At 33.0% G+C, this 14,960-nt stretch overlaps 1 protein-coding gene across 4 annotated transcripts in view; it reads right to left on the bottom strand.

Annotated features, from left to right (window-relative positions):
• Positions 1-6,810: 6,810 nt before the first annotated feature.
• LOC115879531 (D-2-hydroxyglutarate dehydrogenase, mitochondrial-like) overlaps positions 6,811-14,960 on the bottom strand; it is a 186,491-nt gene continuing 178,341 nt past the window's right edge. For all 4 annotated transcript variants that reach the window (XM_030896414.1, XM_030896411.1, XM_030896413.1 and 1 more), the window contains exons 8-9: positions 12,837-13,005; positions 6,811-7,440 (exon numbers count right to left, since the gene is read on the bottom strand). In XM_030896414.1, the coding sequence (XP_030752274.1) occupies positions 7,190-7,440; positions 12,837-13,005 (420 nt within the window). In that variant the 3' untranslated portion in view covers positions 6,811-7,189. The remainder of the gene's footprint in view (positions 7,441-12,836; positions 13,006-14,960) is intronic.

Here is a 14,960-nt window from a genome sequence, read left to right as displayed (position 1 = left end):
TGCCATTACGTACCGCTAGAATCTTTCTTGCGATTCCGACTTAGGCAATAATAATTAAATCCTGGGAATTTTTCTGTCATTTTGTCATTCGGGAAATTATTCAAATTACTGCTTAAACTGTCTGCAATCTCCTGGAATTCCTTGTTATTTTACTATTCAAACTGTCTTCTAATTTTTGAGAGTTTTCCGTCATTTTATCTTCTAATTTTGTAGGCACGAATCAAGGTCACCTTCCAACACAAAGCAAAATGTGTCAGGATCCTCGCCTTCCTCCCTCAAAACATCTCTCAGTCTAGCTTGCAAAACGCTTTTCTTTCCATCTGTATCGCACTCTCTCTCTTCCAATATACATTTCAGTTCGGACACTTTCAAGTCTTTCAACAATTCTTTCGAAGCCATTTTCAGTCTTATTGGTCTTCGAAGGTTCATCGCATTACACCTACACTAAATTGTTACGTTTCATCGGTTCCGTGTGGATATATAGAAAGTCACAATTTATTTTCAAACATTCATTTATTTAACACCAATTAACAAAAAATAACAACGACGATAAAAGACTGGTAGGAACTATTTAGCTAAAACGATTTATAACTAAGAATGTATTTTGAATTTTAGCGCGTCAACTATACTGTTTATTTATAACTGCCCCTGTAGGCCACAGCCGCCAGCTTTTATACCTGACAGGTAGAACCTAGAATAGCTCCAGATCGTTAGGGTGGAGAGAAGGCTGGTCGTCTCCGTATGCGGTCAGTCCAATCTATAACAACTGATTCTTCTGGAAATCGAAATGGAATTCAATATGGTAGTTCGCCTTAAATGCGATACGTTCCGAGGGCGGGACATATAGTTAGGATAGGTCGAGTCCACACGGGTCCGCAACAATATATAATTTCCCATCAAATTTGTTGCTTTCGCTCTGAGAGTAATGGTAACCAAAACACCCAAACTGTTCGGAGAATTATATAGATATATTATGAAAAACTTGAGCGCAGAGTGGAGAGCGGAGAGCGGAAAGACTGATTATAGCAATAGATGAATGAAATCCAATTTAAAACTATTCCAAGAAAGTACACAAACAAGCAACGCCAAGCGTCTGTTCGCCCGGCACCGAGCATCATGAGCGAGGCACGAAATGGTGTGGCTGGGGGCCTCGCTCGCCAAAGCGAGGCCCCATCGACAGGTCAGATTTTGATGCGAGACGAGACTTCTAGGGTATTAAGATATTCTTTGATGCAAGTCGTTATGCTTTAGGTGTTATTTTATCAAATTTTAATGACAAACCAGTCGTTTGCATCTAGAGTCTTAAATAAAGCGGAACGAAATTATTGTACTATTGGAAAGGAGCTTTTAGGCATTGTTTGGGCTGTGAAGCATGTCCCGACACTATGAAATTTTTTGGCGCATATATTAAGCTGATATTTCTTCAGACGGAACAAAAATGCATCAATCCAAACAAATTTTTGTTCCCTTAATCTTATTAAAGTTCTAGAACTTAATGTAATTAACAAACAATTAATATAATAAAAAGTATTAATAATTAACACTATACCTACTGCGTGTTTAACTAAAGGAAACAAGTATTAACATTGGAAATGTTTATGTTCGTATACGGGAGCCAAATTTCGAGTTTTCTTTCAAGGTCGTCAGCAACGGTGTCGCACTAGCCGCACAGTCGACCAAATTAAAGGATCAAAACCTTAGACAAGGAAAGAGAGGGTAACACGCATATTCACCCGAAAGTTCACCCGTGATCGGATAGTGAGGCCAAAATTCGATCGGCGGCCATACTTTGGTGACAAGATTTCGAGGTGACATCGAGCGAATTTTTATGTTTTTTGTGACAACTGTTTTGTTTTAAATTTATAAACTGTGTTGTTTTTGGTATGGTGAGATATTCAGAGTATGGCTGCAAAGGCCGAAGCGAGAAAAAAGTGGCTGGAATTACATTTCACAGGTAAAAATCGATACACAACTTTTGTTATGTGGTCATAAAATGTACATTTTTTTCATTATAGCAGTAAAAATATGTAAAATGCTTTTAATATGTCTTGTACCACATCCAAACCAAACTATTTTTAATAATTCCAAATAGTATTTTCCAAAATCCTGTATTATAATTAATGTTTGAAACTATAAATATTGCTACTCAGACAGGATGTCACCAGTGGCGTAGGGAATTATAATCAGAGAAATACAATTTCTGCAATAAACATTTATTTATATATTTTACATGTAAAAAAATGTATAAAGTATTGTTATCAAATATGGAAAATTATTGTAAACTATAAAAAAATGAAAAATTCTAGTGATAAAAAATCTACATGTATAGTTATATAAAACTTAAATTTACCTGCCAAGATTTGTTGGGGATGGACAAACTTGTGGTGGGCTACTTGTTACTACATACATAATAATAATAATAATAGCTCCCGTATATAGCGTTTAACGCCTTGGGAGTAGCAAGGTACAGCTTGCTATACTAGAGCCGTTCGGTATACAAGGAAGGTAATGTGGCTAGCACTACGCTTCAACCGCCTATTATTACCTCAGGATTGTAAATCCCAAGTACACATTTAAGGCTGAGTACGTAAGTAAGTAAGGCTAGGTACCCAAACTATTTTTATTTTAATAAAAATAGTCGGCTAATGAAATGCCGGGTGTGGGAATCGAACCCACACCTTGAGATTGGTAGACGAGAGCCTATACCTCTACGCCACCGGGCACCTTGACTACATACATATATTTTTTTAAATATTCTTTCAAAAAATTTGCTAATTTAAGTGTATAATAATAGTTTCAGTGAGTAATTAATAAAAATTTAAAAATAAATAAAATAACACAAAGCTTCTAGAATTGTTTTATTTTTTTGTGAATAAATTCGGATATTCTTAAAAATAGGATATTCTTATGATTGAAGGTAACAAATATTAAAAATTACATTATTTATTGAATCCGTACGCAAGTGTAAAGGGTAATGGCTAGATTCATTATTATACCGCATGGTCGAAAAAAAAAACGACGTCCAGTTGGCTTGTAAATGACGATTGATGACATTCCCCATATAATTTGACATATAAAATGACAGCGATCTTCATTTCATAGCCATCGCTGACGCCGTCTTTTTATGTAATTTTATATGTAGAATTATATGGGGAATGTCATCGATCGTAATTTACAAGCCAACTGGATGTCGTTTTTTTTTCGATTAAACGGTATAATAATGAATCTAGCCAATTCTCTTCACACTTGCTTACGGATTCAATATTCAATGAATAATGTAATTTTCAATATTCATTTGTGAAATTGTCATTTCCAAACACACAAGACGCCGTTTTTTTCGATCATACAGTATATATGTATATACACGTTTAAAACATATGTTATTACATTATTTTTTATTTAATTATACATTATACACACGTTAATAAATAAATAATTGTCTTGATAATCAGTCCACTGTGACTGTTAAATAAATTTTGCATTATCGACTTAGATATTCTAATATTATAAAGGTGAGACTATAAAATAGAAAATTCGGTATATGCATTACTCAAAAATGAACGATATATTGTCTACGTTTTAATAAATATTTTGTACCGTCTAGGTACAAGCTAATTTCTGATGCTACGCCATTGGAGAATTTCCCTCTCTTTCCTTGTCTAAGATCAAAACTTTGTCGCGTGATGCCTAATTTAGGGTGCAGCCACACTAGCCTAAAAACGGCGTATCGGCGTAACGGCGTAACGACCTTGAATCAATTTCCAGTAATTCTATTGGCTGAAATTTTTGACAGATGAATTTGACAGATAAAATTTCTGACAGATGAATGTTTCAGCCAATAGAATTACTGGAAATCTATTCAAGGTCATTACGCCGTTACGCCGATACGCCGTTTTTAGGATAGTGTGGCTGCACCCTTAGGTGAACTGATGGCCTGGCAGCAGGGTTCGGAAAACTACATGTTACTTTTAAAAACTACATAAACTACATTACATGTAGTTAATGTAGTTTATGTAGAGGGTGTAGTTTATGTAACTTATGTATGTAACTTTCAAATATCAAAGGTTTGAGGTGAGGTTTTAATAAGTTGAAGCTTTAAAAACACATAATGTATTTAAGAAAACAGAAGAAATATGGCTTTAAATATAATATTTACATCATATTATCTCTATTACACCTCATACTAACAAAAATTATTCATAATATCAATACATAGTTTATTAACGTAGTTTCCATGTAGTTAATGAACGCGAAAAGACGTAGTTTTTGAAGAAAAACTACACGTAGTTAATCAGGTAAATTACGTCTTAATTAACTACTTCCGAACCCTGCCTGGCAGCACGAAACTCTCGGCGATATACGAGGTTTAATTTTATTAGTCCCGACGATATAACTTGTCGACTACGCTACGGGGGGCGATTATAAAATTGAATAGATTGATATTGATATTTGCAAAGGCAGCAAAGGTTACAAAACAGTACTATTTTCGTAATTTTTGATTTGGGTTTTGACAATTATTTATGTTGTTTGTAATGAAACGACATTTTCATTTAGGTATTGATATATTTCAGAAATGATTTAAGGATTAAAATATATAACATATTTACTTAATTTCAAGGTGCATGAAAAATCAAGGGTATTTTTATAAAGTGTTATAAAATAGATTATGAATATGTATTTAAATATTTAAACTAACCTAAAATAAAATAAAATAACGTTGAACTCCCTCTATTAATTCTTTTTTTTTTTAATTATGTTTATTTTTTCTTCTAATCATTATTAGTTATTATTATTAAGAAAGGTGTTTTTTTATATCAAGTTTAGCTGCAAATATACAGGGTGCTACAAATTCGAGGTACGAGCATTGATATCTCGGTAACCGTAATAGATACGAACATGGTTAAATTGGGGCAAAGTTGCGTATTGGGATGTTCACCAAAATGCCATCAAAAAAGTTTTAAAAAGTTCAAGGATTGCTGAGTTTTTTGGAAAAAACTGATTTTTGTGAAAATCAATTTTATTTTTTCCTGTCGTTACTTTTTAGAAAATCAAAAAACTAATTGCACATTCTCATAGCCACTTTATTAGGGCTATCTGATAGTATTTTTGGATTTTCAAATTAGCTGATAATTTGTGGGATACAGAGGCCAACTTAATTTTTTTAAATACGGACCTGCATTTTTTATTTCAGATTTTGAAAGAACTCAGTCTCCTGAATACAATGATATGCCACACTTTATACTTTTGTTTTGTTTTGGGCACCTTAACAACAAAACTGTTTAATTATATTTAAAATAATTTCAAGTCCGACTCTGATTTCTTAAATTATTTAATCTGATTATATTCATCGCAACAATATTGATCAGCGCTAATTAACATTGAATAAGGAAAATCGAGAAATCGGAAGATTCAAATAAATAATATCCAGGTCAGAAATTTAAAGATATTATTTTTAACTTTTTTTATTGTGAATTTGAAATCTCAGCGTGCGATCTAATAATATGCATAATATTAATCGTAGTTATTATAAATAAATCAACTTCTACAAACTAGTTTCTAATGTTCTACATATTCGAAAGGGTTACCACCAGGGTTCGGAAGTAGTTAATTAAGACGTAATTACCTGATTAACTACGTGTAGTTTTTCTTCAAAAACTACGTCCTTTCCCGTTCATTAACTACATGAAAACTACGTTAATAAACTATGTATTGATATTATGAATAATTTTCATTTGTATGAGGTGTAATAGAGATAACATGACGTAAATATTATATTTAAAGCCATATTTCTTCTGTTTTCTTAAATACATCATGTATTTTTAAAGCTTCAACTTATTATAACCTCACCGCAAACCTTTGATATTTGAAAGTTACATACTACTATGTTACATAATGTACATAGGTTACATAAACTACACCCTCTACATAAACTACTTTAACTACATGTAATGTAGTTTATGTAGTTTTTAAAAGTAACATCTAGTTTTCCGAACTCTGGTTACCACCCTCCCTATTGTACAAATTTATTTTTCGTTCAATTTTATTTATAGCTCTTTGAACTTTCTTCTTATACTTCCGAATGCATTTTGTACTCTTTATTGTAAATGTTGAGATGGACTGATTTCACTTTTACAAATGACGTCAAGTACCCTTCAAGTACCCGTCAAGCCCCTTGACGATAGGTCCAGGAACCTCGCTGGACATTATATTGCTCTACCATTTCCAGTCCAGGGAATTGGCTCTACCATTGCCAGTCTTCCGGGAAAAGTATTTGATTATTGTTTATATTATATTAATATTTATATTAATTATTTTATTGCATTAGATTTTCCGTATTCAATGTTTTACCCCACGTCATTGTTAATTTTGAATGCTTATCAATATTGTAACGATGAATAGATTAAATATTAAAAAAAAACAGAGCTTGAGAGGATTTGAAATTAGTTTAAATAAATTGTGTTCAAATGTCAAAAAAAAAATATTAAGTGTGGCACATCATTGTACTCAGGAGGCCGAGTTCTTTCAAAATCTGAAATAAAAAATGCAGGTCCGTATTTAAAAAAATTAAGTTGGCCAAATTATCAGCTGGTCACAAATTATCAGCTAATTTGAAAATCTAAAAATACTACCAGATAGCCCTAATAAAGTGGCTATGAGAATGTGCAATTAGTTTTTTGATTTTCTAAAAAGTAACGACAGGAAAAAATAAAATTGATTTTTAAAAAAATCATTTTTTTTTTCAAAAAACTCATCAATCTTTGAATTTTTTAAAACTTTTTTGAAGGCATCTTGGTGAACATCCCAAAGCGCAACTTTGCCCTAATTTAAACATGTTCGTATCTATTACGGTTACCGAGATGCTATGATAATGCTCGTATCTCGAATTTCGAATCTCTCGTCGAGATAATGCTCGTATCTCGAATTTGTAGCACCCTGGAACAAATACATATGGTTCTATTTTTATAACGTTAATTATGTTTTATATGTGGTGTTATCATTTCCATTGTCTCTGATGGTTGCAGCGATTGCGAAATCTGTGAGTTTTTAATAAATATATGTACCTTAAACATCGTTTATCGTAAAACCTACTATATGTTTATATGCTGCAATAATGATCTTTTTTGTGTAAGAATTAATTTAGTAAAACTATATTATCTCTTTTGACAAATCTCTGTATTTGAGTTAAAACCTAAGGTAAAACTTTATATGGGTTTAGTATACCATAGGGATCAAACATTGTTTTTAGTTGCTTCATTATTTTGATACTTCCCGAACTTTTGGAGTAATGAATGTATTTGGGTTTTCTAAAACCAATACCGTGTTCGGCACTAATGCTACCTCTGAGATCTGATGTGTATTCATATACATATGGTTCTATTTTTTTTAGTAACTGTTGAGAAAACTCTCGTGCTGATACTTGAAAATGTATGTTTCCATCACCTAATAAACCAAAAAAATATTATATTATATATTAATAATTATGAATTTATAAAAGGGTCAAAGAACAAAGGATTCGAGGGGCACTTTTAGAAGGATATAACTTAGAACAATTGGTTTGCAGTCTAAAGTCTCGATTGCAAACCAATGAGTGCCCAAAAAACAACAGGTTTAGTCGTGACTGACGTGAGTTAAGAAATAACTACTAATTTTTTAGCGAGTTTATTACTCAAAATAATACATAGAACAATTACTCAAAAAGAAATTGCAACACTGTTGTTTCGAGCTCGATCAGAGAGTAACTTTGTTTAAAAAAGTGTATTTAGATGTATATCTATTTTGGATATTCTTATAAAGAAAATTCTTTGTGATTCCAATATGTCCAATGATGTTATATAGTTTTTAAGGCCTTTTTGTGCAAAGGATGTTGTTTTGTTAATTAACTCATCAAACTGTCCTTATGATGGCAATCCATTTCTCGAAAGCTTGACAAGTTGAAAAGTAGTTTTATTAGCCTATATGGTAATTATTGACTGCATCCTCACTAAAATTAGTAGTTTTTTTGTTATAAGTATATTAAACGGAGAGCTGCTGCTACATAAAAAACCTTATCATCGTTACATGGCCAATTTTTCTTGTGATGTATAGTAGTGGGAATTATCGAATGAATACTATCGAAACAATCGATAGTTGCAATTCATTCGAATAATTCGATACCTAGTAAGAAAACATTCGTCGAAAACTATTCGAATAAAAATTATAGAATAGATGCGTCATCTGCCTTGAAATATTGTATTCTAGTAATTCGGCAGCAAAAAAACATTCATTTATAAAATTCATTCATTTATCAAATTCATTTATTCGTCAGGATCGATTTTAATAAAATATAAACTGGATTTTAGTTGTCGTCCGGCGACGTAGGTTTCTTTCCTAGAAACCCGACAGCGGTCGGTGGCAATGCTATGAAGGAAGCCGGCATCTTTGATTTTTTGCGGTGTCAAATAAAGATAAAGACACACTATTTTTTTTATTGAGGTGCTAGTCACAGAATATACTAACGAAAAAGAAGCCCAAGTTCCTTGTAATAAATCGGTTCCATTTTCGTAACGCCATCTCTCGACATAGCTGACATTATAGGTTAGCAAAAGGGGTGCGGGGCCGGGGGGAATTGTAAAATACACTTTTTTATTTTAATTATTTTTATTCGCTATTTGCAATTTTATTTTTAAAACATATTATGTGAAACAATCACATAATATGTCTTAAAAATAAAATTACAAACGGAAACAAAAGGAATTAAATAATCTGAAGTTTATTGATAAAAAAGTTAGGCTATGCAAATTCATAAGTATATTAAGTATAACCTCTTTGGTATAACATTGTTAAACAAACATTAACAAATCATAATATATCAGATCATAGAACTAAAAAAAGTACTATTACATAAAAACAGGTGATACAATACTTCAAAATTAATTTTAACATAATATCAAAACCGAAAAATCAAACTGCAAACACAACCACACTTATCACAACAGAAATTAACACACACTTCCGCGGCAAATGTCCAAGAAAGACTGATCATTCTGATTGGTCCTGGTCCGGTCGTAGCTCACGTCGTATTGTCGGTAAGCAAAATCCCTGTCCAAAAATTTTGACGATCAGCGCCATCATCCGTCATAATTGGGAAACTTTTGCTGGAACCATTTTTAATATTTCACTTACATGGCCCTGGTGCTAGTATTTACACAGAAAATATATTATGAAGGGCGCTGTTGCCATATATTCGTATTAGTTGGTATTAGCAAAGAATATTATTCTTTAGCATTAGTTAGTTAGGGGTAGTATGTCTATATGTTTTGCATTTTTTTATTAATATTCTGTTGTTACACTGCAATAATACTTTTTATTTTGGATGTAGGAAAATGGTTTTTAATGTTTTTAAGCAAAGACTGGTTTAATAAATAATAATAACAGTAATAATTTGTTATACCTATTAACAACAAAATTTACAATCATTTGATAATATAAACATTTGTGTTAAGTAGTGGCAAAATATAAACAACAAATAGAAGTCAAAAGTATTTATATTAGATCCTATTTAAAAATAATATAGTCTCTAAATGGCAACGTTGGTTTATTAAATAATAATAATTACAGAACTAATTTGTTATATTAACAACAAATTTTAAAATCATGAAATATAAACATTTATTAATTTTCTAAGCATGCAGTGTAATGGAAGGAAAATATAAATAAAAAATTACAAATCAAAATTATTTATATTACTTTGTATTACTTTATATTATTATTTAAAAATAATATTTACTTTTGCTGGCATTTACTTTAAAACATATATGATATATTTCTTCGCAAAAAACTACATGTAAGAGAATTAGCATAAACAAAATACAAACATTGTTAACTTTTTTTTTTAAATTGGCACGTGTAAAACTTTCAATTTAATTTTCTCACCCCAAAATTTGAGTTCGATAACCATTTACTTAACCACATTACTTAAATATGATTATTAAGTTCAACTAATTCATATTATTAAAACATCTAAAATACAAATATGTATTTTTAAAATTAATTGTAAGTTCATCTCATCTCTGTTAAAAATTGCTACTTTTCAAAATTTCCCTTTAAAAAAATGCAATCTAACCTAACCATAATATACCATATAAAATTAAATAATTGAAAGATCGGGCTACGGAAAATCACACAAATTTTCGGAAAAATTTTGACCACTTCGCACACAATCAATTAAAAAAAACTACTATTTTAGTATTTTAAATATACTAAACTACTAATTATATTATGCTAATATATAATATTATAAACTATAATAATATACTAAACTAACTAATAATGCACTGACGCACACAAAAATCAAACGAATACTAAATTTCATTTATCAAAAGCATTCGATAGTCGTGGCGCAACGATAACCATTTAGTCGCACGGCGAGGTTGTCACATATGCTTTAGTATACAAATGAATTAATGATTTTATTCGAATAAAACCATTCGATAGTTGAAATCATTCATTCAGTAACCATTCGATAGTCTAATTCATTCGATAGTTCCCATCGCTAGTGATGTATCCTGTTGTGTAGCCATTGTGAAATAGTCATGTCTGCCAGCGCGATCCCGGGGCTTAAAAAGCCATTGCTTTTTAAATAAATAAACATGACAGCCATTGCAAAAGGGCAGACAAAATAATCGTGGCTCAATCAGCTGTATACAGTTATAAAAAGCGCGATATTACTACTACAATTTTATAAAATGTTAGAACTTTTTTACGTAAAAAAGGTGCTCTTCGTTTAGTTCGAAAAATGAACGGTTTTCAAGATATTTGCATTTAAAGGCCACGACGCATCGATTTTAGTATTAGCGAAATTATAAAATGTAAAGAAATTTCAAATAAATTAATCTTCGGTGATTTTACTAATATTAAAATCGATGCATTCCTTTAAATAGTGATGAGTTGTTATTTAACTATCTGTTATTTTATAACAATTATTTAGAAATAACATAACGCAACCGTTACTACTTCTAAAAAATAACAGATATAAAATAATGATATGTAGAGATCGGCCGCTTGTGAAACGAAAAACGAAGTCGGCGCTCTGCACCGCCACGAAATTCTATGCTGCTCGAAGCAATTCCAAAAAACAACTAGTATGGATGGAAAACATGTTATTTCGTCAACCATCGATACAGGCGGCGAGACAACGGACAACAGAGTGGGGAATGCGCTACGGCGAACGTAGCTGCTTCGGTCGATGCCGTCGATGGTCGTATTGGGCTTGCAACAGCTTAAAAATGATAGGATATAAAAGAAGCAGGTTTTTTGAAACAGTTGCGGGCATAACGCCTGGCGGTCGAGATAACAGGAGTGGGAAAGGAACGCTGCTGCATCGGTCGATTCTCGATGGAGGCTCGCAACGGGTTGGAGAAGCAGAGTTATTTTTTATAAATAACTATAACAGTTTCAACTGTTATCTAAAAATAACAGTTTTGCCCATCACTACCGTTAAACGCAAATACCTTGAAAACCTTTCACCGTTTCGAACTAAATGGAGAGCACATTTTTTACGTAAAAATATCTTAGCTTAATTTTCTGTTATTGAAATTACTGCATCTATAAGGATAAAAAAAGTACCACCAATAGTACCCTCTACCCTAATGGAAAGTACCCTTTCAAGGCTGTTACGAAATTTTACACGATCGCCATTGGCTTTGGTATTAAAATGTGTGCAAGCGTACCAAATTTCAGGAAAAACGGTTTACCAATGTTCTTAAAAATAAACAAAATAGGTATATTATTTCTATTCAACATTTCGAAGGCTGTAACTTCTTCGGGAAGCATTTGAGGCCATATGTTTGGACTTTTTGTTTTATTTTTATCTGTAGAATCACCCACCAAAGTCAGATACACTATTTTTTCACACCCTGTATAATCGTAAAAGTCTGTCCTCCTTAGACCTTTGAATAAGAAGACTAAGGAAGGAGCATATCCAAAAACTTAGGTACACCGCGATGGGCCTCAAATATGGCCGACTTAAATTCCGGTTTATCAGTGTCGTTCTAATTTTATTTAAAAAATGTAAAACTATGATGTAGGGTAGACGTGGGGTAGACTCAATAATTTGTTGTTTTATTTTACGTTGTGAATAAATGTTGGTAGTTATTAAAATTGTTATAAAAATATATAATTCTAATAAAAATAGATAAGTTATAATATTAGGTATTTATTACCACAAACATCCGATACGCTACTGAAGCAGGTAAGTCAAATTAACGTATCTAAATTCTTTGACATCTAATCTTTGACAAGTAATAAATAAAAGCTAAAATGCAAGACAAATATATAATTTAGTTAATTCAAGTGAATTTCATAAATCATCGGTTTACTACACGTATGTATATTATATAGTCACTTACTAGCGAAAAGTTGTTCCATTATTTCACTCAATTTTTGCCGAGATCTACCGCAAGCTACACAACCCACTATTTTAGAGTCTTTTTCGATAAATCGCGATAGTGTCACTGTTAATTTAAGTGCTGCCACAATTTCCATCTTGATTTACTACCTTTATACAACTATCAGTAGGAGAATAAATAATAAATAACATAAAATAAGCTCCGTAAAGACTGACAAATCCACAAAATTTCAAATCAAATTCAAATGTGTCAAATGAATCGTCAAACAGAACTGTCAAGGATCCCCACCCTAGAGTGCTTTTATGGTGCTTTTTCCGCCCACCATGCATGAATACATGGATAGCATTATGCTCCTTCCTTAGTCTTCTTATTCAACGCCTTAGATAAACGACAGCGATAAAGTTCGATATATTTTTATAGAAAATTTAATTCAACCACCACGTTACTTACCTAAATGTCCATATCCTGAAATCCTAACTGTATCTTCATTAGCCAGTTTTTCTCTCATAGCAGGTACAATAGAATAAAATTTTTCTATTGGCAATGACACATCATATTTAAAAACATAACCGTCTTTAGTATATCCCTCTGTAATACGTTCTCTAAGATCCCATATATGCTAAAAATTATTTAATATGTTTTCAACTTCTATTCGTATACCAATTTTATGTTTTATAAAAAATGCAGAATATCCTTTGTCCAACGGGAGGATCGTTGACGGTTGTGTCTGTCATTTTAATTAACGGACAAATTTTATTTTTTGCCATTTTTGGATGTCGTCTGTCGAAATCTTCCATGAGTCGTTGGAGAAAACTATAATAAATTTGGTCTATGGCTATGGTAATTTAAAAAAAAAAGTTTGACTAAAATTAACAGACGATACCACTCTTTTCTTTTAAACAAAGTTATTTTCATTTATAATGTCATGGAGCGTAGCGACATCTTTCGATTGAATGAAGAACGAGCGATCGCTGTTGCGTGTAATATCCAACGACCGTGTTATTGAAGTGAAACTTCTTTACGGGCGATGGGAGTAAATATTCAAGGCCGCGACACACCATGGTCTTGACACGACACGGCCTTGGCACACGAGCTAGCGAGAAAAAACTGGTAAGTCAATGAGGAAGTTAAGATGGGTCTTTGGAGCGTCCTAAATCGGGCCCTATGTGAGCTGGGATGCAAGTGGTATTGAAGCGATACTTTAGCTAGCTTACCCAAAAGCCTCACTTTGCATTTGGGTACCAAGAGTGCAGGTTGTTACCAACAGCCTCACCTTCACGTGGTGCACCCTGTTTACACAAACGAGGCTCTGACGTCCGAGTATAGGCGCTATAACCTTTACCTTACAACCCTCAGACCTACCATTTTTCTGGGGAAGAAGAGTAATAAACTACACCTAGCCGGCCGAGAACGTAGTACAAGGGAACTATCGTCGCGATCCTCACTGTGCCATACCCATCCCGTGCTACAGTTGCAGCCAAAACTGTGCGGCAACGTAACCGCCACAGTTAAACCTTTTCACGCAGCTAACACACATCAATGATAGAACATTCGAGTGGGAGAAAATCATCGTCCGGAGGTAAAATACCCCCTTAATCGGATCTCCGGGAGGGGGTGCCTACTCGAGCGTATAATCGAAGAAACAAAAAATATCAATGTTTCACGTTTGCGGCGTGGAACGTCCTCACTCTAGATAAATTCAAATCGACCAGACAGAAGAACAGCACTGGTCTCACAGGAACTCCACCGATTAAATATAGACTCTACCGCTCTTAGCGAAACCCGCTTTGCTGATGAAGGTACCTAATCTCACTGAAGGGTCACCCCGCAACACACAGGAGAATTCATGGCGTTGGTATTGCAATCAAAAACGAAATCGCCACCAAATTAACAGAACCTATTGGTGTCTCCGAACGTCTTATGACCATAAGGTACCCCATATCAGACAAAACTTACGTCAACATCATTAGTGCCTACGCTCCCACCCTAGACGCTAAAATTGAGGATAAGGATAAATTTTACCAAACTCTACACAATTCTCTCCAAGAAATTCCAAAGCATGAACGAATCATCTTGCTAGGTGACTTTAATCCCCGTGTTGGCAAACAACAGGAAATTTGGCTTGACGTATTGGGAAAACATGGAATAGGAAACGTAAATAGCAATGGTGAACGCCTATTAACAACATGCACAGAGTATAATATTTGCATTACCAATACGTGGTTCATGTTGAAGGACAAGTTTAAATGTACCTGGAAACATTCCAGATCAGGTTAGTGGCATCAACTGGACCACGTAATCGTTCGAAGGACGCATCTAAAAGATGTCAGACTGACAAAAGCCAGAATAGATGCCGATTGCGGCACTAACCGAAGATTCAGTTCGAATCCGGGTCAGGGCAAAGACTTTTTTATTTTATTTTCGTATATATTCTGATAGTAAAGTATTAAATCATTCTGGAAATTCAAAAAAAACAACAAATATTTAATATCTACTTTACTATCAGAATATAAACGAAAATAAAATAAAAAACTTTTTGCATTGACCCGGATTCGAACTCTGACACCCCGCTTG

This window comes from Sitophilus oryzae, unplaced genomic scaffold (assembly GCF_002938485.1).
Source record: "Sitophilus oryzae breed Bouriz unplaced genomic scaffold, Soryzae_2.0 scaffold_1582_pilon_pilon, whole genome shotgun sequence".
Lineage (NCBI taxonomy): Eukaryota > Metazoa > Arthropoda > Insecta > Coleoptera > Curculionidae > Sitophilus > Sitophilus oryzae.
Note: the sequence above shows the minus strand (reverse complement) of the source record. Positions and strands in the feature narration are given on the sequence as shown.